A 27,777-nucleotide genomic window follows, 5' to 3' on the forward strand; every position below is an offset into this window, starting at 1 on the left:
GAAGCTGTCCGAAAAATGGGGAGTGGTACAAATTTGGAGAACATAATTGCGGCAGCTCATGATTTTCATAAAAATAAATACAATAAGAAGTCTAATTTTGAAAAGCATTGGAATGATCTAAAGAGACATCCTAAGTGGAGACAGCCTAAAGAGACAAGCATTGGAACAAATGGTGGAAATGCAAAGAGAACTAAATTAAGTGATTCTGGGAACTACTCATCATCAATGAATAAAACACCAACAAATGAGAATGTTGTTGAATCACCGGTTTGTCCTAAGGGTACAAAAGCAGCTAAGAGGAAGGGGAAAGGAAAGGCAGAGTTTAATGATCTTAAGAAAAAAGAGTATGAAGAAATAAAAGCTAGTACATGCAGGAGATTAGATCTAATGGCAGAGTTCAATGAGCTTAAGAAAAAAGAGGAGGCTAGAAAAGAGAATAAATCAGATATGCAACTTCTTATGCTTGATACTAGTATAATGAATGAGGCTCAACGAGAGATTTATGCCAAAATGATTGAGGAAGTCAAATCAAGACGCGGTTGGAACTAGCCGTTGGAAACTAGTTGCTTGTTTATTTTTATTTGGAATTAGTTGTTGGAAGCTAGTTGTTTATTTGATTCTGTTTGGAATAAGTTCTTGGAAGCTAGTTTTTGTTTGTTTCTATTTGGAAGTAGCCGTTGGAACTTAGTTATTATTTATATTTAGTTAGAACTAACCGTTGCCTTTTATTCCTTTTATCTCCTATATAACATGTTTGTTTTTTGTGATAGTCTGTAAGACTGTAACTCATTTTCTTCATTCACAATACAATCAAAATATATACTATGGATGAGAGCTCTGATGTGTCTAAAGAATTTATTGAAGAGTTTTTCTTTGATAATTCACTGGAGGATCGTCGCCTCGAGCTATTCAATCAAATCTATGGAGAAGGCTCGTCAACCATGACTAAACGAGTGATATGCAGAGACCGTGAAGCGGGTCATGAACGTTTAGAGTGAGATTATTTTGCTCAAAATCCAATATACCCTCTAGAACATTCCGACGACGGTTTCGAATGGGAAGACACGTATTCCTTCGAATTGTGGATGCTCTTTCAAATTTTGATCCATATTTTCAGCAGAGGGTTGATGCATGTGGAAGAAAGGGCCTATCACATTTACAAAAATGCACGGTGGCCATACGTTTGTTGGCATATGGAATTGGAGCAGATGTAGTTGATGATTATGTGCGCATTGGTACGTCAACTGTAATTGAATGCTTGAAAAAATTTGTCACCAATGTTATTTTAATTTTTGAGAGTGAATATTTGCGAAAGCCAAACTCAAATGATGTACAACGTCTCCTAAAAATGGGAGAGGCTCGCGGTTTTCCCGAAATGATGGGTAGTATCGATTGCATGCATTGGCAGTGGAAAAATTGCCCCTAAAGCATGAAAAGTGATGTTCATGAGTGGTCATAAAGGAGTTCCAACAATATTGCTTGAGGCTGTTGCCTCATCGGACCTCTGGATATGGCATGCATTTTTCGGAGTTGCTGGTTCTAATAACGACATAAATGTGATAGACCGGTCACCGATATTTGATGATGTACTAGAAGGTCGTGTTCCTGAGGTAAATTACAATATTAATGGTAACAACTATAACATGGGGTATTATCTAACCAATGAAATCTATCATGAATGGGCTACGTTCGTGAAAACAATTCCACGCCCACAGGGTGAGAAGAGAAAATTGTTCTCCAAATATCAGGAAGGTCAACGAAAAGAAGTAAAAAGGGCATTTGGCGTGTTACAATCTCGATTTGCAATTGTACGCGGTCCAACATGATTTTGGGATAAAGAAGATCTCGCTAAGATAATGAGAGCGTGTATTATACTACATAATATGACCGTTGAGGATGAGAGAGACACATACGCCACTCCCTTTGGCCCTTTACCATCTTACGATGATGCAACAGATGGCTTACCACCTCCAAACATAGGCGAAGAACCTTTAGCCTCTTATGAAATGTATATTAGAAGGACTATCCAACTTCGTGACAGGCAGAAATATCGTCAACTACAATCTGATCTGGTTGAGTATATCACAATGTTCCATAATAGTGGTTAATTTGTTTCAGATGTAATATTTTAAATTGTCATGTTCTTGTAATATTTTCTTTTTAATTAAGTAATGTATATTAATAAAAAGTAATTTTTATTTTCAATCTTATTTTCATTTTTTTAATCTTTTCATTTCTTATTAAATTATCTCATTATTAATTAAATCAAGATTAAATAAATAAATATATATATTAATTATATATATATATATATCTTAATTATATTACAAATTAAAAATTATATAAAACTGATTAGATAATAATTAATTAATAATTAATTAAATTTTATCATTTAAATTAATATATATATATATATATCTTAATTATTTACAAATTAAAAATTATATAAAACTTATTAAATAATAATTAAATAGGACCTATAAAAAGTTGCTTAACTTACCAAGCCCATGTTTTGCTTGACTTCAGAAAGGAGAAAATGGCAGTGGACTTGGGCTTGTCCACTGCACTTGCTCTTAGTACTTCAGTAGTTGTTGTACACTTACCATCTAGATTTTTGCACGGGGACAGAGAGAGTAGTCGAGAGAGAGAGAGCGAGAGAGATATAGAGAGAGAGTGAAGAGGGAGGAGAGAGAGAGGGTGGAGAGAGAGGAAGAGAGAGGGTGGAGAGAGAGGAAGAGAGAGGGTGGAGAGAGAGGAAGAGAGATGGAGAGTGAAGAGGGCGGGGGAGAGAGAGAGAGAGTCTCGATACAATGAATCTGCCTGTGAATTATCATCTTGTTTTGTAAAATCTCTCCACACTAGAACCCAAAAAAAACCATTTTTATTAGTATTGAAGATTTAATTGTGGTTTTTCATCTGAGCTAATTATAAACTGGATTTAATCATGGGTGTTGTTGGTTTAATTTCTTTGTTTCGGCTTTAGGGTTGATTATAATCCCTTATGATCACCAGCCCATTTTTAAACCGGTAATCTTTATTCTTTGTCTTTATAATTCTGGTTCTTAATTTTTATTTCAAGCTCAATTTGATCTACTGAAATGATATCTTTTGCCAAGTTTTGATTTTTAGATGCCTTGGTTTATAATCTTGATTTTTTTATTGATTTTAGCAATATTACATTAGTAAAATGACAAAAATGTTTGATTAGAACACTGTACTGAATGTAATCTATCTACGTGTTGTTGATTTGGGTATCCATTTGCTTATTGGTGTAGCTTAACCGCGACGTTCTTATAAAGATGAAATTTTGCTTGTGTTTAGAATTGAGCTCTGCACGTACGGTGGATATGTCGAAGTCTGAGTTCTTTAAGTACAGCCTAAAAATGTAGTGGAAGAGACCTGGCGCATGCGTTTTGGTCGAAAGGTCTGTTGCTTGTACTTGTAATTTACTCAATAATTTTCAATATTCGCATTTAAAGAATTATTCGTGGCTACATCTTAGCTAAATTTTATGTTTTCTTGTAGTGTGTTGTTATTCTTATTAGATTATATGACGTCCTTCCTCTGTGCGTGATGTCTCTTTTTCTACAAAATTACACATTCTTTGGATAAAAGAGAACACAATTCATATTAGAAGAACGGTTTTTTTTTTCTGTTTGTTGATGATGTTGAATGCGCTTTAGGCACATCACCTTCACATTATACATCAATTGTAATTCTAGTTTATTGTTCTTATTGATGCAGTATGTTGGTGGATTTCTTGATAGTTGTTCTTGTGTTCAAAGTTGTTTTGCATATCCACAACCCTGGGCTGCGCGGGGTGTTTAGCTCTGATTCCAGGTTCTGCCTTTGTTCTCTTTGCCTCTAGCTCTGTAAGTATTCCCGCCTGTCACATTATCCATTAATTTTAGTCTTAGTCATGTTAGTTTTGATGTAGTATGTTGGTGGAATTCTTGATGGTCTTGTTCTTGTTTTCAAAGTTGCTCTGGTTTGACTTTTTGCCGCTTAAACAAATCTTTTTATTTGCTCTGATTCCAGGTTCTGCCTTTGTTGTTATCGCTTTAGTGAGTTTCAACCTGCACAATTGCAAGAACCTGATACAAGGTACGAACTTGTTAATCCGATGTGTAAATATAGATAAATTGCGTGATACCTTTTAGATTCCCCTTGTTTCCATTGATTTTATATTACCATCACAAGCTTTTTTGGTCTTTGGAACACTTTCTAATATTTCTGCCACAATATATCTGTAGCTCTCTGTTATTAATTTGACTATGATTGTGTTAGAGTACGACATGGAAAATTGGGTTGCTGTACGCCACAAATTGTCAATTGTTACCTACGTATTAAGCCAAGTGGAGGGCTAAATAAACTAAGAAGCAAAGTAAGTTCAGCATTTTTTTTCTTCCGATTTGCTACCATTGTTGAAGATATCTGACTTAACATATATCTGTGATGGTCTTACTCCCCTTTATTGTGGGAAGCTAAATTGTTTTCTGAGGTTTCTTAACAGGCTGAATGACTGATAGATTAAATTATGTAATAATGCAGTAGTTTCACGTATTTTAAATGCCAATCTCGTAACTGAGTTTTTATAATTATTCATTGTGGAAGGTAAGTTGGTTATTTGACCCTCATTACTTATGCTATAAATTTACTGTTTGGAGTGGGATATGAAGCCACACCCTCGTTAAAGGACCAAAACTTTAATCGGGTGCCTTGCACCACTCGTCATCCAGACTCTTGTGAATTGTTAGTAAGTAATAGGTTGTATGTGAAACTTCAAAGTAATGTCCTAATAATAATAATAAATGATAAAAGAGAAATTTGAAAATACATGTAGTGGGAGTTTTAGGTATTTTCAAGTGAAATAACAAACTCAATTAATTTATTCGTCTTAACCTTCTTTGACCCTATAGGTGCACAAGGTCTAGGTTTCTAAGATAACATTTATTTTTCATATTGTTCAATGTGTTTATTTTGTGAAAATTACCTATGTTTTAGCATATATCAAAAATCTTGATCCAAATTATAACTCATGGAGTTTTTTAGAAACATTAAATGAAATTGTTTAAAAACATGTATGTGTGTGTATAAATAAAAAATATGTGTGTGTGTGTATATATGTATCCATATATTGCAGGGGTTATAAAAACCATCCAATAAAACGGTTGGTAGTTCATATCAAAAAAGAAATGTCAGGAGTGGGATTCGAACCCACTCCCCGGAGGACCAGAACCTTACCCTGGCACCTTAGACTACTCAGCCATCCTGACTTTTGTTTAAGTATAATTTTTAAATATATTTTTTTCAATTTTTTGTTTAAAATGGATATATTAACTTCAAAAAACTTAAACTCGTGTGAAATCTATTTTTAGGTGTGATTTTGGCGATCTGGTGTTCAGATATGTATTATATATTCCTTCAAAAAAGATATATATGATAAATTGTGTGATGCCTTTTCGGTTCTTGTTGTTTCCCATGATATAATACCACCATCAGAAAATTAAGTAATTTATTCTTTTTATTTAAATAAATTGGCAAAAAAGAATATTAAAGATTTTATGTACAGATTAATATTAAATTAACAATTTAACATACTATTAAGATTCAGCTTAAATAACAAACCTTATTAATAAGCTGGAATAAGACCTCCTTACTATTCAAAATTAAGCAATCTGGAAGAATAAATGTCAGAAGTGGGATTCGAACCCACGCCATCATATGAGGACAGAAACCTGAGTCCTGCACCTTGGACCACTCGGCCATCCTGACTGTTGTTAACAAGTTTAAAATTTCTAGTATAAATTTGAATGTATAGAAATGACAAATGACGAAAAACTATATCTAGAAACTCTTAACGTGAGTAATATCCAACTGTCCGAAGTGGGATTTGAAGCCACACCCTTGTTAGAGGATGAAAATTATAATTGGTCTGTGTATGATACTCAGTAATTCAGACTATTGTCAGTTGTTAACAAATGTTAGATTTAGTTTACAACTTCATAGTCATAAAAAACGATGAATGACAAACTTAATTAAGATTTAAAATAGATGCCTCCTTACTTGTAAAGTTTTATTTAAAGCTTGTGTCACTAAATTTACTGTCCTCCAAGACACATAATGCATGCATGTACAGATTCTACATTCAGTATCGTGGGTGTGTGTCTGTCTGATATGGGTTGCCAACAATTGAGCCTCTTACTTTTTGACTCTCCCCTTTCCTTCTCAACCTTCGTTATCCCTATAGGTGCACAAGGTTAGGTTTCTAGAATAAATTTATTTTTCATATTGCTCAATGTGTTTATTTGGTGAAAAAAAATCTATGTTTACAGAGTAATATTAAATTATCATAAAAGGAATATTAAAGACTATATTTACAGAGTGATATTAAATTAACAGATTATTAAGTTTCAAGTTCAGCAACAAACCTTAATATCAAATTATTACAATTCGTACCTCCTTGCTTTTCAAAATTTACGGGTACTAAACAGTCGGACATAAATTTACCTTCAAACTACTATTATACATGATAATCTTAAATATAATATTATTGGAGTCGGAAGCAATTAGTACAAATAAATGTCAGAAGTGGGATTCGAACCCACACCCTCATTTACATGAGGAGAGGAACTTGAGTCCCGCGCCTTGGACCACTCGGCCATTCTGACTATTGTTAACAAGTTAATTTTTTTTGGTACAAATTTTAGTTTATAAGGATGACAAAATTTTAAAACTAAAAACTGTTAACGCTAGTATTATAAACTGTCCGAAGTAGGATTTGAAGCTGCACCTGATAGTCCATATAGCTCCTGGGAGGGTTACTCCTAGGCTCCTAACTCCACATAGCTCCTGGGAGGACTACTCCTAGGCTCCTAACTCCATACAGCTCCTGGAAGGACTAGTCCTAGACTCCTAACTCCATACAGCTCCTGGGAGGACTAGTCCTGGCCTCCCAACTCAGTCTAGTCTTAACACTACAGTCCTGACTAGTCCAGTCCCGCGACCCCAACCTTGAGTAATCCCAGCACGTGAGACGCTGGCCAAAGCACATGATGGGAGTAACTGTCACGCATCAATCATGGGGATAATCAAGGCACGTGTCAGAGGATCCTCAAAACATTCCTCGGCCAGTCCCGCACTGACACATGTAAAGTATCCACTCCCGCCAGGTGTCCTCCGCTCCCAGAACCAATGGCTACGATTCAAAGGTACCAACCCTAAAACCCTATCCTTGGGCTATAAATAGCCCAAGAAGGTGAGGTTTTGGGGGTAATCACTCTCTCACACTCATATACACACACAGCCACCGTACATTCATATTCATCCTCATCTTCCCAAAAAGCTAGTTCTTACTCTCACGCCAGAGGCGCCGCGGGACTCTAAGCCCCCTTCCGGTGTTGTTTTGTAGGAACCCAACCACAGCTACACCTCTACAGCGGCGAAGGGTCCAGGACGGCGTCGAAGGAGCAGCCCCGCCACCAGGAGTTATCATTTGGCGCTAGAAGGAGGGGCTCTCCATCCTTGGGTCTCGGTGCCCCTGGATTCACCTTCATCAACAAACTCTTCAAAGAGTCCATTTATTCAAACTTGTAAGAACTCAAGCAACCAACCCTTTCCGTAAGCATGAATGTTGTTTATGTCGATCACGTTTGTATGCGCTCGTTACTTTAGGCCACGTTTGTGTGAGCCCGTTTTGTTGATTAAGCCACGTTCGTGTGAGCTATCGTTAGTTTTAATCGTTATTGTTCTAGTTTGAATATAACATTTGCGTTGTACTTCATCGTTGAATAGTCCCATAAAATCGTTTGAACTGCTCCCAGGAAGCTATTTGTTAGTATTTGTTGTTATTTTGGGTAGTTTCTGCAAATTTCATAAAGCAACCTTAGACCGGTATTCTCTGTGCCGTATTGTTGTTATTTGTTGTTGGTATTGTTGAGAAATGGCAAGACCAGGAAAGAATACCTCTGGGAGGCCATCTGCTAGTGCTGAGGTCCAGGAGCCGGACCACTCCCAGGCTCTTGACCCAGGAGCCGAGAGAGAAACATTCCAGGAGCAACCACTACACACTCCCGTAATGGAGAGAATTGTAAACACAAGGGATGCCAGGACCCTCATAGAGCTCAATCAGTACAAGTACACAAATGTCCCGGTAGCCGAAGAGCACATGGCTAACCTCACGAGTGATGAACTAGCAGAAGCAATTAGACTATACAGACAGGAGCAGACCCGCCTCCAAGAAGAGGCAGAACTAGAGGAGGAGCCGGAGGAATCCGGGGACTCCCAGCAATCAAAGAGGTCTGTGTTCGACCGCATTGGAGCCAAGGGGAAGAAAAGCAAAAAAGATCAAGGCAAAAAAGAAGCAGAAGCTGCTAAACAGAGAAAGTTGGAAGAAGTCCGGGAGCAAATCAGGAAAGAAGAAGAAGCAAAGCTCGAGCTAAAGATCCAAAAGAGAATGCAATTAGAAGAAGAGAAGCTGTTGACCAAGTCTAGGAGCAAAAGAACTCGGAGAGACCCTACTCCGGAGCTGATTTCTGATGATGAAGAAGAAGAGAAGCAGAAGGACCTAAAAGACATGATCTATGAATTGCAGAGGAAGATGGACAGAGAATCAGGAGTGGAGATTGGAGAAACACTCACTCCTTTCAGCCACTCCTTAGAAGCTATCCCCGGCAGCGGAACTTGAAGCATTACAACTTTGACTCCTTTGATGGTCTAGGAGACCCGGAGGAGCACTTGAACTACTTTGAGCAGATAGCGCAGATATACTACTACAATGACTTGACGAAATCAAGGTTCTTTACTTCAACCCTTAAGGGAGGGGCCCAGAGATGGTTCAGCAGAATCCCCTCCCGCAGCATCCACTCCTGGAAGGAATTTCGAGCCTCTTTCCTTAGGAGATTTCGGGCGAACAAAACGCACGAAATGCACATGTGTCACCTGGAAACGATCCGGCAGCACGACAATGAGTCCCTCTCTGCATACATGCGCCGGTTCCAGGAAGCAATCAATAAAGTTTCAAATCTGGATGAGAGGGAAGCTTTAAGCATCTTTAGAAGAAACCTGGACCCAGAGCACAACGAAAGGTATATTGTGGAGCTGATCAATAAGGAGCCGCAAAGTCTGGCAGCAGCTTATTCCATGGCTGCCAGATTCATTAAGGAAACAGATGTGCTCCAGGCAATGAGAATGACCCGAAATGGAGGGTCTAGGAGTAAAAACACTGATAACCGACCGAAAGGGGGTTACCATCAGGACAAGAAATTCAAGCAAAGCAACCAAAGCCAAGAAAGACAAGCAAACCCGGTTTTCCAAAGACTTGGTCCTAAGCAGGAGTCGAACAGCGACCCAGGACCCGTGAAGCAATCTCGGGAGCCGAAGCAGGAGCCGGACTGGACTCCTCTCAACACGACCCGGGAGGAAATCTTGAAAGAAGTCAAAGACAAGCCTTTCTATTATCCTCCGAAGCCAATGCAAACTCCTCCGGAGAGCAGGCCCTACAATAGGCAGTGTGATTATCACGAGACCCATGGCCACAAGACCGAGAATTGCTTATCACTCAAGTACTTCATTGAAGACCAAGTGAAAAAGGGAAATATGAACAAGTACTTAGTTCGGGACAACAGCAGAGGGGAAGCGCAGAAGAAAGGAAAGAATGTAGTCAATGTGGTCCTAGGCGGATCCTACTCCCCACCCCGGAACCCGGACTTCGGAGAAGAAGTACTTTCAATCCAATCACTCCCAGACCTGGTGATATCCTTCAGCAGCAAGGACTATGAAGGAGTCAACCCTCATCACAATGCAACTTTGGTTATCACTCTAGACATTTTCGATAATGAAGTAAGAAGAATGCTCATAGACAATGGCTCTTCAGTAAATATCATCTTCAAGCACACAGTGGATAGAATGCAGTTAGGGAACGTCCGCTCAAATGAATGTCGAGAAGACCCACTCTATGGTTTCGGCCACAACTTAGTCCCGATCCAAGGAACTTTGTATCTGCCAGTCATCTTTGGATCTGCTCCTAACCAAGTGACTCATGTCATCAAGTTTTATGTGATCAACGCTCCTTCCTCATACAACGGAATTATTGGCAGATCAACTCTAACCATGATGCAAGCAATAACTTCAATCTCCCATCTCAAGATTAAGTTCCCAACCCCGACGGGAGTCGGGGAGATTAAAGGAGATTACGGAGTTGCTGAAAATGCTACAACCAGGGGTTAGTTATGGCAGAAACCCATCAAGATAACAAGAGGAAGGCTACGGTCCTTCGCAAGCAACAAAGCACGAAGAAGCACCGACCCCGGACAAGGGAAGAAGCAAGCAAAACAAGTCCAGAAGAACTGGCAAGCAACCAAGTCATGGTAGTGGACAAGACAAATCGAGTCCTAGACCAACCTCGTCCTACCATGCAAGCAACCGAAGAACCTGAAAAAGCAAACAACTATCTAAAGATGAACTCTGAAGCCCGGATTCATCAAATGATCTCAAACAAAGAACAAGCAAAAATTGAAGCAGCAGTCGAAACAGAAGAAGTCGAAGTAGATGAAACCAATTCAAGCAAAAAAGTGAGGATTGGGTCAGGACTCGAGGAGTCCTTCAAGGAGAGATTAGTATCCCTGCTCCGGGGGTATAAAGATGTTTTTGCCTGGAGTCCAAGGGACATGCCAGGACTACATGAGTCCATAGCAATGCACAGCTTGGATGTCAACCCCAACAGAAAACCAGTAAAACAAAAGAGAAGAAACTTTGCTCCGGAGAGGCAGAGAGCCATTGACGAAGAAGTAGAAAAGCTACTCAAAGCAGGAATCATCAAAGAAATCAAATATCCGGAGTGGCTAGCTAATGTGGTCATGGTTAAGAAGTCCAACGGCAAATGGAGAATGTGTGTGGACTACACTGACCTAAATGATGCATGCCCGAAGGACCCGTATCCTCTTCCAAACATTGATCAACTGATAGATGCCACCTCAGGACATGTAATGCTAAGTTTCATGGATGCTTTCTCCGGATACAACCAGATAAAGATGAACCCGAAGGACATCCCTAAGACAGCATTCATAACTCACAGAGCAGTATACGCTTATGTGATGCTACCCTTCGGGCTTACTAGCGCAGGATCCACTTACCAAAGAGCCATGAACAAGATATTCAAGTCCCAGATTGGGAGAAACTTGGAATGCTATGTCGATGACATGATTTCTAAATCAACAACTATACCAGGGCACGTGGAAGATCTGAAAGAGTGCTTTGAAAATCTGAGGAAGAACCAACTCAAGCTAAACCCGGAGAAATGCACCTTCGGAGTAGGAGCAGGAAAGTTCCTAGGATTCATGATCAGCAACAGAGGTATAGAAGCCAATCCGGAGAAAATAAAAGCAATCCAGGAGATGAGAGCTCCCAGGACCCAAAAAGATGTGCAGAAACTAGCAGGATCACTAGCAGCACTCAGGAGATTTGTCTCAAGACTAGCAGAGAGGTGCTTACCTTTCTTTGATTTACTCAAAGGAGTAACCAACAAGAAAGAGGTAAACTGGAGCCCAGAGTGCCAGAAAGCATTCGAGGAAATCAAATCCTACCTCTCTCACCCACCAGTCCTAACTAAAGCTGAGCCAGAAGAGCCTCTCTACTTATACTTGTCAGCAGGAGCACAAGCCGTAGGAGCTGCCCTAATCAGGGAAGAGAATGGAACACAGCAACCAGTCTACTATGTAAGCCAGGTCTTAAAAGATGCAGAAACAAGATACCCAAGATTGGAAAAGTTTGCCTTTGCTTTGGTTACAACATCAAGGAAACTCAGACACTACTTCCAAGGGAGGGAGATCAGAGTAGTGACAAATCAACCACTAAGGAAAATACTCCACAAGCCAGATATCTCGGGAAGACTCGTTAATTGGGCTGTGGAATTGAGCCAGTTCAACCTAAGCTTCATTCCCAGGACTGCAATCAAAGCTCAAGCTCTTGCAGATCTCATAATCGAATGCAACTTCCCGGAAGAAGACCAAGAGACAATGGACACGGATCAGGAGCCAAAAAAGGAAATTAGTCTGGGAGCCTGGACCTTAAAGGTAGATGGTTCTTCAACAACCGAGAGGTAAGGAGCCGGACTCATACTCAGGAGCCCAGAAGGATTTAAGATTCAGACAACTATATCATTCAGCTTCCCAGCAACAAACAATCAAGCAGAATATGAGGCGTTGATCGCAGGACTAAAGCTCTCCCGGACTCTAAGGGTCCAGAACTTAAAAATCTACAGCGACTCCCAGATAGTGGTCAAGCAAACAAACGGAGAATACATAGCGAAGGACCCTATTCTGGCGAAGTACCAAGCGCTGGTTCAGAGCTACTTAGCCTCAATCCCAAACCACCAAGTCCTCCAGATATGCCGAGAAGAAAATGAAGAAGCGGATATCCTATCCAAATTAGTCCGGAATTCATCAGATCTGGACTGCTCAGTCTACTTCGAAGAACTCCACAGACCATCCATTGACTCCGGAGAGGTCTTGGAAATAGAAAGCACCCAAAATTGGATGACTCCATTCATAAACTACTTGGACAAAGGGGAGCTCCCATAAGATAAAGGAAAAGCTCAAAGATTGAAAGCAAAAGCAGCCAAGTTCTTCCTCGAAGAAGGAGTACTCTACCGCAGGACCTTCTCATCTCCAATCCTGAAGTGCATCGGCCCAGAAGAAGCAAAGTACTGCTTGACAGAAGTACATGAAGGAATATGCGGTGACCACATGTCTGCCAAAGCCCTAGCTCATAAGATCGTAAGACAAGGTTACTACTGGCCAACAATTCATCAGGATGCAATAGAATTCGTCAAGAAGTGCAAGGAGTGCCAGCTCTTCAGCAATGTGTCCCGGATAAGCCCAGTCCTACCATCCTCAGTCCTGTCACCTATCCCCTTCGCTGTTTGGGGTATTGATATCATGGGACCCTTCCCTCGAGCAAAAGGAGACCTCAGGTACCTACTACTCACTATTGATTACATGACAAAATGGATTGAAGCAAAAGCAATGAGGACAATCAATCAGCAAGACTGCATAAAGTTTATGGACAACATTTTGATGAGATTCGGGATACCACGAGTCCTAGTATCAGACAATGGGCCCCAATTCATCGGATCAGAGTTCGAGTCTTACCTCCAAGAGCGCGGGATCAAGCACAAAAAATCATCAGTGGCATATCCCCAAGGAAATGGCCAAGTAGAAGTAACCAACAGAATCCTACTCCGAGGTATCGAGAAAAGACTCAAAGAAAGCAAAAGCAAGTGGCCAGAAGAACTACAAAGCGTACTTTGGTCCTACAGGACAAGCCCAAGGACAAGCACGGGAGAAACTCCATTCAAACTAGCTTATGGAACAGAAGTAATGCTGCCCATTGAAGTGGGCTCTCCTTCCCACAGAGCAATACACTTCGAAGAAGAAGCAAATGAAGAAGGACTCAAAACAAACATGGAACTAATTGATGAGGTCCGGGACCAAGCTGTGGAAAGAATGGAGAAATACAAGGAGAAAACAAGAGAGCATTTCAGTAAGAAGTCAAGAGTCAAAAACTTCCAAGTTGGAGACCTAGTCCTTAGAGACACTGAAGCATCAGACCCCACAAACACCGGAAAGTTAATGCCCAAATGGTAAGGACCATACAAGATCAAAGAAGTCCTCAGGCCAGGAACATACAAGCTCCTGAACATGGATGCCTCAGAAGTCCCAAACACTTGGCATGGACTAAGGCTAAGGAAATTCTATCAGTAGTAAAGCAAACAAAGCAACCAAAACACTTGTAGACAATATTGGCAACCAACCAAAATGTTTCTCATTCTATATTGTATGAATGATCAATGAAAAGCTTTCTCTTTAACTTGCATATTTTTAGAAATCCACCACTAGTCCGGATGAGCCATTAGTCAGGACTAGAGCAACCAAATTTTACTTAGAATTAATTTTCTAACTAAAAGCAACCACTAGTCCGGACAAGCCATTAGTCAGGACTAGAGCATCCAACTTTTACTTAGAATTAATTTTCTAACTAAAAACATCCACTAGTCCGGACAACCTATCAGTCAGGACTAGAGCAACCAACTTTTACTTAGAATTAATTTTCTAACTAAAAGCAACCACTAGTCCGGACAAGCCATTAGTCAGGACTAGAGCATCCAACTTTTACTTAGAATTAATTTTCTAAAAACATCCACTAGTCCGGACAACCTATCAGTCAGGACTAGAGCATCCAACTTTTACTTAGAATCAATTTTCTAACTAAAAACATCCACTAGTCCGGACAACCTATCAGTCAGGACTAGAGCAACCAACTTTTACTTAGAATTAATTTTCTAACTAAAAGCAACCACTAGTCCGGACAAGCCATTAGTCAGGACTAGAGCATCCAACTTTTACTTAGAATTAATTTTCTAACTAAAAGCATCCACTAGTCCGGACAACCTATCAGTCAGGACTAGAGCAACCAACTTTTACTTAGAATTAATTTTCTAACTAAAAGCAACCACTAGTCCGGACAAGCCATTAGTCAGGACTAGAGCATCCAACTTTTACTTAGAATTAATTTTCTAACTAAAAACATCCACTAGTCCGGACAACCTATCAGTCAGGACTAGAGCATCCAACTTTTACTTAGAATCAATTTTCTAACTAAAAACATCCACTAGTCCGGACAACCTATCAGTCAGGACTAGAGCAACCAACTTTTACTTAGAATTAATTTTCTAACTAAAAGCAACCACTAGTCCGGACAAGCCATTAGTCAGGACTAGAGCATCCAACTTTTACTCAGAATTAATTTTCTAACTAAAAGCATCCACTAGTCCGGACAACCTATCAGTCAGGACTAGAGCAACCAATTTTTACTTAGAATTAATTTTCTAACTAAAAGCAACCACTAGTCTGGACAAGCCATTAGTCAGGACTAGAGCATCCAACTTTTACTTAGAATTAATTTTCTAACTAAAAGCATCCACTAGTCCGGACAACCTATCAGTCAGGACTAGAGCAATCAACTTTTACTTAGAATTAATTTTCTAACTAAAAGCAACCACTAGTCCGGACAAGCCATTAGTCAGGACTAGAGCATCCAACTTTTACTTAGAATTAATTTTCTAACTAAAAGCAGCCACTAGTCCGGACAAAAGGATTAGTCAGAACTAACCAGCAAAATTATACTTGGAAAAATATTCTAAGGCAAAAACAAACTACAGAAACAGACTAAAACAACAGCAAGGAAAGCATTCATTACAAATTCACCGGCCTCAAACGAGCCCGGAGCAAAGTACAAAAAAATATTACAAGAACCAAATATTATCAAGTCTTGAATCAGTAGCAATTTTACAAATCAAATATAGATCAGGACTCCGGAGCATTAGGAGGCAGGAAACTGGGACAAGGGCCATCGAACGGCTCCGGTTCACCTAGTCCAAGCTCAATATCTTCCTTGGCTTTGATAAACTCAGAGACGAAACTATCCCAATCAGCCTCCGGATTCGTCTTGATATGCTTTTCAGCAATCAACCAGCACCGAGCTATCTCCGGAGCACCAGCATTGGCAAGGGCTCTATCGTACTTCTCGGACCTTTTAAATTCAGCAACAACTTCAGACTCCGGACGCACAGCGGACATCTGCTTTCCGAGCTCAGCTAACTCTGACTTTAATTCGGAAGCCTCCTTTTCAGCATTTTCCGCCCGGATTGTTACCTCATTCAGGTGCTTATTCAGTCCGGAGAGGGAATTGTCTTTCACAATTATCTGGTCCCGGAGCTGACTAATCTCCGAGTCCTTGCAATGGTACTCCGGGAGATTTTAAGTTCATTGTAGGCCAGAGAAGCTGATCCGGCCATATACCCGCCAAGCTGCAAAAAATGGAAAAACTTAGAATTATATTCTAAGGCAAACCAAGGCAAAAAACAAGAACGGAAAGAAAATACTTGACCCCAGAGCCGGGAACACTCCTTCATTGTGGCATCAAATCCGGACTCATTCATCTTACTCCACTGAGGTTGAGTCGGAATCCCAGCCATGAAGCGAGCCACCTTCTCCTCCAGCCCCAGACCATCTTCATCCGGACTATCCACATCAACTGCTTTCCCTTTGCCAGCCCCGGACCCAGAGCCAGCTTCATAGTTTTCAGCCCTAGGAGTTTTTGACCCAAGAGTCCGGAGCCTCTTCCTCCTCCGCCCAGAATCAGCACCCGGAACCTCCCCAATAGGACCTAGGTCCTCAAGATTGTCAAACTCATTACCCATATCCAACTCAACATTATGCTCCGGAGTGGATTGGTTCACATGAACTTCAGGCTCCGGGTTGGGGATGGCATTGCTCTGCGATCCCTCCTCGGCCGAGGCGTTCGATCCGGAGCCACCAACAGCATTCTTCTTTGGCAACTTGAAAGCCTTGCCCAAACCTTTCAGAGCATCACTGTAAGCGGAGGACGACATGTCCGGATTATAATGTGGTAAACCTGCAGGAAACAAACAAAAAACACAAGTCAAAAACAAGAAGCAAACAAGAAGGGGAGCAGATAAGAAACATTTAAAAGGTCCGGACAAGAAAGAAAACTACTTACAGCCCAGCCTATGCAGAGTTCTATGATTCATAAAGGTGTCTCGGGTCATCTGGAAACCCAGACATTCACAAAATGCAAAAATTAACCGGAGAGCGTCACCCCGGAGCACATCCCTGCGGAAGCGAGTCCCGACTCCTTCCGAAGCTATATGGGGTAAATAGTGCAAGTCCAAACCCCGGAGCATGATCAACTCCCCATTCCAAAACTTCAGCGAAGATTGCTGAATAACGGGCCTATAAGAGCCACCGTATCCACACTCCGGAGCCCGGAACCGAAGCTCGTATAACGGAAACTGGCTAGACCGGACTAAATGAAAGATGTGATGCCACAGCTTGAACGTGGGCTGAACTTTAAATTGATTACAAGTGGCAATGAACCAAGTCATCCACTTTATTCCATTAGGCGTTATCTGCATTGGAGAGATCTTGTACACATATTTGCACAAATGTTTTAGAAACAAATGCCAGTGCGGATTCCATCCAGACCGGAGATCCTCCAACCACACGGGAACGAAGCCATCAGCCGGCCTATGATGAGCCCTCTCGTCCGGAGTCGGCCACCTCCACTCAATCCGCCGATCCAACTGAAAAGCAGCCCGGACCGCCGAATCCTGGGCTTCATTATCTAGCCCAGAATACTCATCCTTCAACTCATAGTGCTCCTTAGCCACTATGCTGTTAGCAAACTTCCTATCAAAAGCTTCCCTATCATAGGGCCCCGGGCCAACATTCTCCTGCCTAGCATATCCGGACCTAATGCTCCTAAAATAAAAACTATTTTCTATCTCCTCACTCTTAGTAACAAAATAACCAAGATTCTCCACCCACAAACCCTCCGGACTACAGGGTACCTTCCGTGAAGATATTTTAGCAACTGTAAGCTTCGTTATTGCCTCAGAATCCGAAGTGGAAGCCCTCTTCCCCATCTCAACCCGTTCAGAATCAGCAGAAGACTCAGAATCCGAACTAGATGGCCCCGGATAACAAGTTATGAAGGCCTTGGCAAGAGCTTTAGTCCGGACCATAAACCTAAAAACAAATTACAAAGGTTAGTCTAAAACTCCTACAGTTTATTTATCTTTGAAGCTACATGGTCCGGACTACCCTATGATTCAATTTTATTACAAGTCAAAATCAGTCAGTCCGGAGACCCAACCAAAATATAAAACTAAACGTCCTCTCCAGACTGGAAACCCCCGAACCCAAACAAACAACCCTAGCCTGTTATATAAACAACCCAAAAACAACAACCCATTACAAACGCAAAACCTAGCTTATTAGTCCGGACTAAGTACCCAAATCCGGACTCTAACAGAAAACCCTAATTCCAGAAACACTATCATTACAGGATCAAACACCAAAATATAGACAAAAACATATATATACACACACATATATACAGATATACAAGACAATCAAAACAAGAACTAAACACAACATCATACAAAAACTATAGCAGAAACACAAAACCCAATCGAACAGCAAACTAAAATTGAGAAAAGAAGAGTAAGAAACTTACAAATGAAGAGATTACGGAGAAATTGGGGAAGACCGGACAATGGCGGCGCACCAGCAAGAAATCCCGACGGAAAAAATTCAGAGAAAAGAGAGAAAATTGAGAAGAGAAGATGAAGAAAAGTAAAAACTAAAGAAAGAGGGCAGCCCCTCTTTTTATAGAGGCAGTGAAAAATCCGACATCCACGCCACGTGGCACGATCCCAGCCACCCATCATAAGCAGTAATTATTAAAGAGTAATTATTACAGCACGTCTCTCCATATCCTTACAGCTGTAATAATTCAAATAATTGGGGGGAAAAATCCCAAAACCGTTTCAACTTCCAAGTCCGGAATCCTCTCACTCAACGCACTCCGGACTAGGGGGCAAGAAAAGATCAACTCCTGCTAAGGAAAACCACCTTAGTCCTGATTCGCTGAACTCAACGCACTCCGGACTGGGGGCAAGAAAAACTCAATTCCTGCCAAAGACAACCACCTTAGTCCTGATTCGCTGAACTCAACGCACTCCGGACTGGGGGCAAGAAAAACTCAACTCCTGCCAAAGAAACCACCTTAGTCCTGATTCGCTGAACTCAACGCACTCCGGACTGGGGGCAAGAAAAACTCAATTCCTGCCAAAGACAACCACCTTAGTCCTGATTCGCTGAACTCAACGCACTCCGGACTGGGGGCAAGAAAAACTCAACTCCTGCCAAAGACAACCACCTTAGTCCTGATTCGCTGAACACAACGAACTCCGGACTTGGGGGCAAGAAAAGCTTAAATCCTGCTAAAGACAACCACATTAGTCCTGATTCGCCGAACTCAGCGAACTCCGGACTGGGGGCAAGAAAAGCTCAACTCCTGCTAAGGAAAACCACCTTAGTCCTGATTCGCTGAACTCAAAGCACTCCGGACTGGGGGCAAGAAAAGCTCAACTCCTGCCAAAGACAACCACATTAGTCCTGATTCGCCGAACTCAACGCACTCCGGACTGGGGGCAAGAAAAACTCAACTCCTGCCAAAGACAACCACCTTAGTCCTGATTCGCTGAACTCAACGAACTCCGGACTTGGGGGCAAGAAAAGCTTAAATCCTGCTACAACCACATTAGTCCTGATTCGCCGAACTCAACGCACTCCGGACTGGGGGCAAGAAAAACTCAACTCCTGCTAAAGACAACCACCTTAGTCCTGATTCGCTGAACTCAACGAACTCCGGACTTGGGGGCAAGAAAAGCTTAACTCCTGATAAAGACAACCACCTTAGTCCTGATTCGCTGAATTCAACGAACTCCGGACTGGGGGGCAAGAAAAGCTCAAGTTCTTTTAACAAAACAATCAAAAACTCATGTTCTACAAACATACCCAAATTCACTCCCCCATCCAGAAAATCTGCATAAGGGAGTGGGGGGCACATGATAGTCCATATAGCTCCTGGGAGGGCTACTCCTAGGCTCCTAACTCCACATAGCTCCTGGGAGGACTACTCCTAGGCTCCTAACTCCATACAGCTCCTGGAAGGACTAGTCCTAGACTCCTAACTCCATACAGCTCCTGGGAGGACTAGTCCTGGCCTCCCAACTCAGTCTAGTCCTAACACTACAGTCCTGACTAGTCCAGTCCCGCGACCCCAACCTTGAGTAATCCCAGCACGTGAGACGCTGGCCAAAGCACATGATGGGAGTAACTGTCACGCATCAATCATGGGGATAATCAAGGCACGTGTCAGAGGATCCTCAAAACATTCCTCGGCCAGTCCCGCACTGACACATGTAAAGTATCCACTCCCGCCAGGTGTCCTCCGCTCCCAGAACCAATGGCTACGATTCAAAGGTACCAACCCTAAAACCCTATCCTTGGGCTATAAATAGCCCAAGAAGGTGAGGTTTTGGGGGTAATCACTCTCTCACACTCATATACACACACAGCCACCGTACATTCATATTCATCCTCATCTTCCCAAAAAGCTAGTTCTTACTCTCACGCCGGAGGCGCCGCGGGACTCCAACCCCCCTTCCGGTGTTGTTTTGTAGGAACCCAACCACAGCTACACCTCTACAGCGGCGAAGGGTCCAGGACGGCGTCGAAGGAGCAGCCCCGCCACCAGGAGTTATCAGCACCCTTGTCAGAGGACGTAGATTAATTATAATTGGGTGTCTTAAAAGTTAAAACACTTGGTGATTCTGACTATTGTCAGTTAACAAATTTTAAGTTATAATAATTATACTTGGTTATTAAAATGATAAATGACAAACTTAGATAAGTTTTTAAAATAGATGCTGCCTTCTTTATAAAGTTAAATTTACAACTTATGTGACTAAATTTACAGTCCTCGAAGACACATAATGCATTCATGCATAGATGTTACATACACACATACAAAATTAAAAAGTCCTCGCTTTCCTGGGTGTGTGCATCAGGCTGATGTGGGCTGCCAACCAATGAGCGTCTTACTTGTTGACTCTCCCCTTCCTTCTCAACCTTCGTTGTGCCTATTTGTGCCAAGGTAGAGGTTTCTAAACTACATTTATTTACGTATTGCTCGATATATTTATTTGTTGAAAACTAGACATGTTTCGTATGTGCTAAATTGCTTGATCCAAATATAATTCATGGAATATAATAGAATCATTATTTTTTTATAATGTTTATTTATCCATGTATTGTATAGGTTATAATCCTGCCAATAAAACTGGAGTTAGCCCCGAAGGACCATCACCATGGACCGCTCGGCCATCCCGACAGTTTTTTACCAAGGTATAATATAAATGTATAGAGATTTTGTTTAATTTTCAGGACAATATTAACTTTAAAAACGTTGAAATCCGGTCACTTAGTAATTAGGTGTGATCTTGGCAGTCCGATCTTCAGATTATATACAATATTGATACCTTTAGACTCTCCTTATTTTCCTTGTTTCCTCTGAAATCATACTTCCGTAACCAGCTACTTTGGCTTTCAGGATACTCTCAGAATTTCTTCCATGATACATTTGTAACTCTGTATTATCAATTTGTTTATAGTAGTGTTATAGTACAAGGTGATCAAAACAAGTACCTCCTTACTTTCAAAATCCAATAATTACTAAATAGAAGAAGTGGGATTCGAACCCACGCCCTCATTGTACGAGGACAGGAACCTTAGTCCTGCGCCTTGGACCACTCGGCCATCCTGACTGTTTTTACTAATATCTAACTTTTTGAATATTTATTTTTATTTTTCCATATATATATAAATGAATCGACTTCACAAAATTTGAAATTTATGTGTGTAAACTTGTCAATTTTTTTAAATTTATGTGATATATATTCTGTTATTCCTTTTTGATTTTTTCTGTTTCCTCGGATATTATACTACCACCCCAAATATTTTTGGTTTTTCCGATACTCCCAGTTTCTGTCTTAATACATCTGTAGTGTTTCAAATTTTGTTTGACTATAATTGTGTTGTAAAAATGCAAAATTTAGCCGCCGTACACATTGATTGGTTACCTACGTATTGGTGCATTCAGGTGTCGATGCAGTCGTTTCACGTCTTCTAAATGCCACTCTGGTACCAGAGTTGGATCATTATTCATTCTGGAAGAATAATAGGTAATATGACATCTCATTACTTTTCTATAAATTATGTCCGAGTGTCCTCTTAGATTATATAAGCTGTACTAGGAAGAAAATTGTCTAAATTGGTTTTTGAGCGATAATATCAATTTCTGTGATATAGTAAAAAATTAAAGCTGTAAATTTAAAACTTAAACACAAAGTTATTTTATATGTTAATTTGTGTTTTTGCTCTATTGCTCAGACATTATGAACTATGAAGATAAATATGTCGGCAAGTGGGTTTTGAAGGCACACCATTGTTAGAACACCTTCATTACGTATAAAACTAGAAACTATTAGTGCAAGTAATATCAACTTTCCTGTGATATAATAACATTCATAAAACAAATACCCTTTCTTTGTCTTTACAGTTCAACTTGTAAGGTAAGTTAACTAACATAATTATTTAAAAAAATAAATTTTAAGTGAAACCTGTGAAAAGTGGGACCTTAACTTAGCAAGTGAGTTTTGAAGGCACACCATTGTGATAAATTATTGGAAAAGAATATTAAAGTTCAATAACAGACCTTAATTATAACTTGTTACAATAAGTACCTCCTCACTGGACAAGTGGACATAAATTGACCTTCCAACTAATATTATAAATTATACAAGTTATTATAATTTTTAACAGTAGTATTGTAGTTGGAAGCAATTTAAAAAAATAAATGTCACGACAAGGATTCGAACCCACGCTCTCATTGGAGGACAGGATCTTAGTCCTGTGCCATCGACCACTCGACCATCCTGACAAGTCCTTATGTAGTCCAATTTTTTGGGTATAAATTTTGATTTATAAAAAAAACATGTTTAAATAGAAAAAAATATAAAACTAGAAACTATTAGCTTGAGTAATATCAACTTTTGTGTGATATAATAACATTCATAAAAGAAATACCCTTTCTTTGTCTTCACAGTTCAACTTGTATGGTAAGACTAACAAACATAATACATTCGTCAAAAAACAAAAAAAAAATACAAGTTATTATATTCCTTCCAACTAGTATTGTACAAGTTTTTATAACTTTTTTAACAGTAGTATTGTAGTTGGAAGCAATTAGGAAAAAAATAAACGAGTGGTATTCGAACCCACGCCCTCATCCGAGGACAGGATCTTAGTCCTGCGCCATCAACCACTCGGCCATCCTGACAATTACTTATGTAGTCCAATTTTTTGGTATAAATTTTGATTTATAAAAAAGCATGTATAAATAGAAAAGAAAATGTTAAACTAGAAACTATTAGCTTGAGTAATATTTTTGTGTGATATAATAGTATTCATGAAAGAAATACTCTTTCTTTGTCTTCACAGTTTAACTTTTTTTTTTCTTCCAACTAATATTATACAAGTTATTATGATTTTTTTTAACAGTAGTATTGTAGTCGGAAGCAGCAATTAGGAAAAAATAAATGTCACGAGTGGGATTCGAACCCACACCCTCATCAGAGGACAGGATCTTCATCCTGCGCCATCAACCACTCGGCCATCCTGACAATTGCTTATATAGTCCAATTTTTTGGTATAAATTTTATTATATAAAAAAAATGTTTAAATAGAAACTATTAGTTTGAGTAATATCAACTTTTGTGTGATATAATAACAATCATAAAATAAATACCCTTTCTTAATTCAACAGTAAAGTGACACTTGACAAACAGAATTATTTTAAACATTAATTTGTACGTATCCTAACAGAGTCCCTCATATTAATAAGCCCTGCGCCTTGGACTGCTGGGCCTGCATAAGTACTCTTAATAAAATAAAAGTTTTCACTGCAAGAAAAATGATTTATTGAGGTTGTTAAGCCTCACAACCCAGTCAGATACATCCAACTTTAATGTAAGTTTGCTACTTGTTTGTTTTTTAGACAAAACCATGTGTCAATCATAGTCTAAAAAACCATGTGTCAATCATAGTGATATTCCGTCATGAAACCAAACCGTTTTATGTTGCACCGCAGGATTTACTGATCGTTTGTCCCTTGCAGCTACTAGAGGGGTTGCAGCCGCAGGGCTCGTTGTCCATCTTAAAAGGAAGCCTTTGGTAAAAATAGGAGATGCTTTCCCATGCTTAAGCTGTAGGAACTGTCAGATGTGCTTCCCTTGAGCTTTAGAAACTAGGTTGTGATGTTCATATATTTCCAGTTACTCACTTGATCATGCTGTTTCCGGATTCTTCTCCCGAATTGAGGAATCAACACGAGAAGTTGAATTTACATCATCATTATTTGTTTAATGTTTCAAATCTGCATTGCTTTCCCCCTTCTTTTTCTTTCGGTCTGTTTTCGCTTCTCTTCTTTCATATTTTTTTTATCGTAGTAACCCGCAGCCGCGCACTGGGTAAACCCTACGAGTTCACGCAATAGCCTACAAACCACGTGCACCAAGATAAACTGCATTTAGGCGACAGTGACTCATGAGGTATAATCATAAATTCTCTTTCCGGGGATTCTTTCATACTTTTCTCTTGCATAAAGGTCAATTGCAGAATGTAAAATACACATAATATTTCTGACAATCGTCTTGAAAATCGGCCAGCAAAATAATGTTGGACCAAGAATATTTTTTTCAGTTAGACATTAGTATTGCAAAAGTTTAATCAATTTGTATTAGTTTGATTAGCTCTGTATATTTTCTAACTTTTAAGGTATATATATGTTTTTTATATTCTTACAACCCAACTTCAAATTTTAATTATTTTAGTACAACTCAAAAGATGGAGCATTCGGCAAAGATATTATACTGATATTATATTTCGATTTCAATATCATAGTATAATTAGAAAAAGGGAATTTATCAAAAATATTACTTTTTGTAAAATTATTTGCAATTTTACTAAGTTCTGAAAAGATTTACAAAAATACTATTTTTTTCTGAAAATATTTACAAAAATACGAAGTTGCATAATAGGTTGCGATTTAGTGTAAATTGTGTAACGGTTGCATTTTATGTTGCATCTTAATTTGCAAATATGGTTGCAATTACATTCTACGGAACGTACTTTTGCAATTTTTTTTACAAAATTTTTGCAAAAATACTATCGCTTTTTAAAAATATTTGCAAAAATACATGCAACCACGTTTGCAGCTTGAAATTATAAAAAAAATTGCAAAAGTACGTTCCGTAGAATGTAATTGCAACCATATTTGCAAACTAAGATGCAACATAAAATGCAACCTAAAACAGTTGCACAATTTACACTAAATTGCAACCTATTATGCAATTTCGTATTTTTGTAAATATTTTCAGAAAAAAAATAGTATTTTTGCAAATCTTTTAAGAAGTTAGTAAAATTGCAAATAATTTTACAAAAAGTAATATTTTTGGTAAATTCCGTTTTTTTAATTATACTATGATTTTGAAATCGAAATATAATATCTTTGCCGAATGCTCCATCTTTTGAGTTGTACTAAAATAATTAAAAATTGAAGTTGGGTTGTAAGAATATAAAAAACATATATATACCATCAAAGTAAGAATTTATATAGAGTTAATCAAACTAATACAAATTGATTAAACTTTTGGAATACTAGTGTCAACTGAAAAAAAAGAATCTTGGTCCAACATTATTTTGCTGGCCGATTTTCAAGACGATTGTAGAGAAATATTATGTGTATCTTACATTCTGCAATTGACCTTTATGCAAGAGAAAAGTATGAAAGAATCCCCGGGAAGAGAATTTATGATTATATCTCATGAGCCAGAACTTGTCGCTTAAATGCGGTTTATCTTCGTTCACGTGGTAATAGCCTGAGCTTGTAGGGTTTACCCAGTACGCATCCGAAGGGTAACGGCTGCGGGTTAGTTACGATAAAAAAAATATGAAAGATGAGAAGAGAAAAAAAGACTGAAAGAAAAAGAAGGGGGAAAGCAATGCAGATTTGAAACATTAAACAAATAATGATGATGTAAATTCAACTTCTTGTGTTGATTCCTCAATTTTGGATAAGAATCCAGAAAACAGCATAATCAAATGAGTTATTGAACATGTATGAACATCACAACCTAGTTTCTAAAGCTCAAGCACCAGGAAGCACATCTGACAGTTCCTAAAGCTTAAGCATGGGAAATCATCTCCTATTTTTACCAAAGGCTTCCTTTTGAGATGGACAACGAGCCCTGCGGCTGCAACCCCTCTAGTAGCTGCAAGGGATAAACGATCAGTAAATCCTGCGGTGCAACATAAAACGGTTTGGTTTCATGACGGAATATCACTATGATTGACACATGGTTTTGTCTAAAAAACAAACAAGTAGCAAACTTACATTACACCGACTTGAGAGTTATGTTTGCTTGGTTTTGCAAAGCACCAAATCTGCCCAATGGGCATAGCAAGTGTTCAACACCAACACCACCAAACCAGTTCCCATCAAGATACAAGCTCTCCAGACTCTTGTTTTTGAATAGTCCAGCTGCAAAAGACTGAAAGAAAAAGAAGGGGGAAAACAATGCAGATTTGAAACATTAAACAAATAATGATGATGTAAATTCAACTTCTTGTGTTGATTCCTCAATTTTGGATAAGAATCCAAAAAACAGCATAATCAAATGAGAATGAGATATACCGGATACATTTGGTTTGGTTTCATCGAGATTTGAGCGATCAATCTCCGAATGTTGTGTTTGTGTCATTACAGATGAATAAGAAGATGAGAGGCTTGAAGGTTTAAAGAAGAAGAAGAGCAGAGAAATTTCGAATATAAGACAGAAAAGCAGGCCCTTGATAAATTTGTTTTCATTTAATAACTAAATTCAATAACATATTAAGTGATTACGCCATAAGAAACCACCAGCCTACAGTTTTATTTAATGGTCAAAGTATTGACAAATTAATAAAAAAGATTTAATGATTTAAAAAGTTTAGATCAATTTGTCAAATGTCATAACTTGCAGTCATCAAACTGAGTTGAACAAAGAGTATAATCATTCATATTACAGATCCAACTGAATTGTGTTCTATGTAATAGAAGCAACTCAAACAAGTAGTTGCATTGACAAAAGAAGTATAAATTTGAAAATACATTTGTTTACTTGACTACTAAACGAGATCATAGCTATTATCTTCAACGAATCCAGTACAGTAATTGCAGACTGAAAATTTACATGATACACATGCAAGAATCGGCCCCCTCAGCCGCGGATTTCCATAAACACCGCACATTCCACACGTATAAATCCGTTCAGCCATGTAAATTTTAAGGCTGTGTTGATGCAGATCAGGATCTTGATCAAGGCAACCAGCATGGAATCAAGTATCACATTTGCGACAATGATAAAACCATATGTTTGGATTTATATCCTGAGAGCAAAATTCGCAATTGAAATCGTGTGGATGACCTTTTACCGGTGGATACATCAAACAAAGTTGGTGTTCATCCCATCTGTGCATTATTCTCCCTGGTTTTCGTACACACCTTGCATCAATTTTATAATCACATATTTTACATCTAAAGCTTCTTGTACTACACCATTTACACCCAGCACAATACAGGAATGTATGCTCACTGTATTCAAGTTTGTGCTTATGAGCATCATGCTTGATTTGAGTAGGCATTGCAGTGCACACAAGATCAATGTAAATTTTACATGAATCACAACGGTAGAACATTCCGTTGCATGTGTTCTTGCAGAATTCACAATTGAAGAAAATATTTGGCTTCCTGATATCATCACATCTGACGAGCTTGTGTTGTGGATGTGATGCGTGTTGAAACTCCCTTGGTAACTCCGCAGCACAAATTGTGTGGAGAAAGAAGTTGCAATCGAGACATCCGTAGAACGAATCAGGTGGTGATTGAATAGGCTGCACGCATCCATCACATATCATACGGTCACTACTTTCGATTTCAACAACATCTTTACTATAAAAATCATCAAAGAGGATGAGTGAATGGCCATTGCGGCAATGGCTGATTTTTTCTGCTTTTCCTGATTTCTTGTCTGTTGAAGAACTGAAATTCTCTGCAAATTTTTGGATCAACTGGTACAGCACTAATGGTTTGTTGTCAGATACCGGGAAATGTACCAAATTAGGGTCATCAACATCTCCCACATCTCCATTTATGTTCCCATCTTCGCCTGATCTAAGTCGAATTTCAAAG

General features: G+C 39.3%; 2 protein-coding genes, 1 long non-coding RNA gene and 2 other non-coding genes across 13 annotated transcripts; 3 read left to right on the forward strand and 2 right to left on the reverse strand.

The window, feature by feature from the left end:
- The first annotated feature begins 15 nt into the window (after positions 1–15).
- Positions 16–549, forward strand: LOC141664463 (uncharacterized). Its single transcript, XM_074470415.1, has one exon. The coding sequence runs from the start codon at positions 16–18 to the stop codon at positions 547–549; it is 534 nt and encodes a 177-aa protein (XP_074326516.1).
- Positions 550–824: 275 nt separating this feature from the next.
- LOC141664464 (uncharacterized) lies at positions 825–1,826 on the forward strand. The gene is given in 3 exon segments (XM_074470416.1): positions 825–1,023; positions 1,026–1,382; positions 1,438–1,826. Coding segments are annotated over 3 exon segments (945 nt in total).
- Positions 1,827–2,516: 690 nt separating this feature from the next.
- On the forward strand, positions 2,517–27,120 carry LOC141664344 (uncharacterized). 9 transcript variants are annotated; one of them, XR_012551971.1, is made up of 11 exons: positions 2,517–3,027; positions 3,322–3,424; positions 3,745–3,872; positions 4,039–4,104; positions 4,288–4,384; positions 6,779–7,211; positions 7,412–7,592; positions 20,498–20,583; positions 20,749–20,834; positions 21,589–21,670; positions 23,665–23,936. It is a non-coding gene; the product is annotated as an uncharacterized LOC141664344 (long non-coding RNA). The 9 variants fall into 9 exon arrangements; XR_012551975.1 differs by lacking the exon at positions 20,498–20,583; XR_012551972.1 differs by lacking the exon at positions 6,779–7,211.
- On the reverse strand, positions 5,692–5,775 carry TRNAL-CAG (transfer RNA leucine (anticodon CAG)). The gene has a single exon. It is a non-coding gene; the product is annotated as a tRNA-Leu (tRNA).
- Positions 6,584–6,671, reverse strand: TRNAL-CAA (transfer RNA leucine (anticodon CAA)). Its single transcript has one exon. It is a non-coding gene; the product is annotated as a tRNA-Leu (tRNA).
- Positions 27,121–27,777: the final 657 nt, after the last annotated feature.

This window comes from Apium graveolens, chromosome 6 (genome assembly GCF_009905375.1).
Source record: "Apium graveolens cultivar Ventura chromosome 6, ASM990537v1, whole genome shotgun sequence".
Taxonomy (NCBI): domain Eukaryota; kingdom Viridiplantae; phylum Streptophyta; class Magnoliopsida; order Apiales; family Apiaceae; genus Apium; species Apium graveolens.

What these genes read in the sequence shown, in the direction of transcription:
- LOC141664463 (XM_074470415.1), top strand. Translation starts at nt 16, where the DNA reads ATGGGGAGTGGTACAAATTTGGAGAACATAATTGCGGCAGCTCATGAT.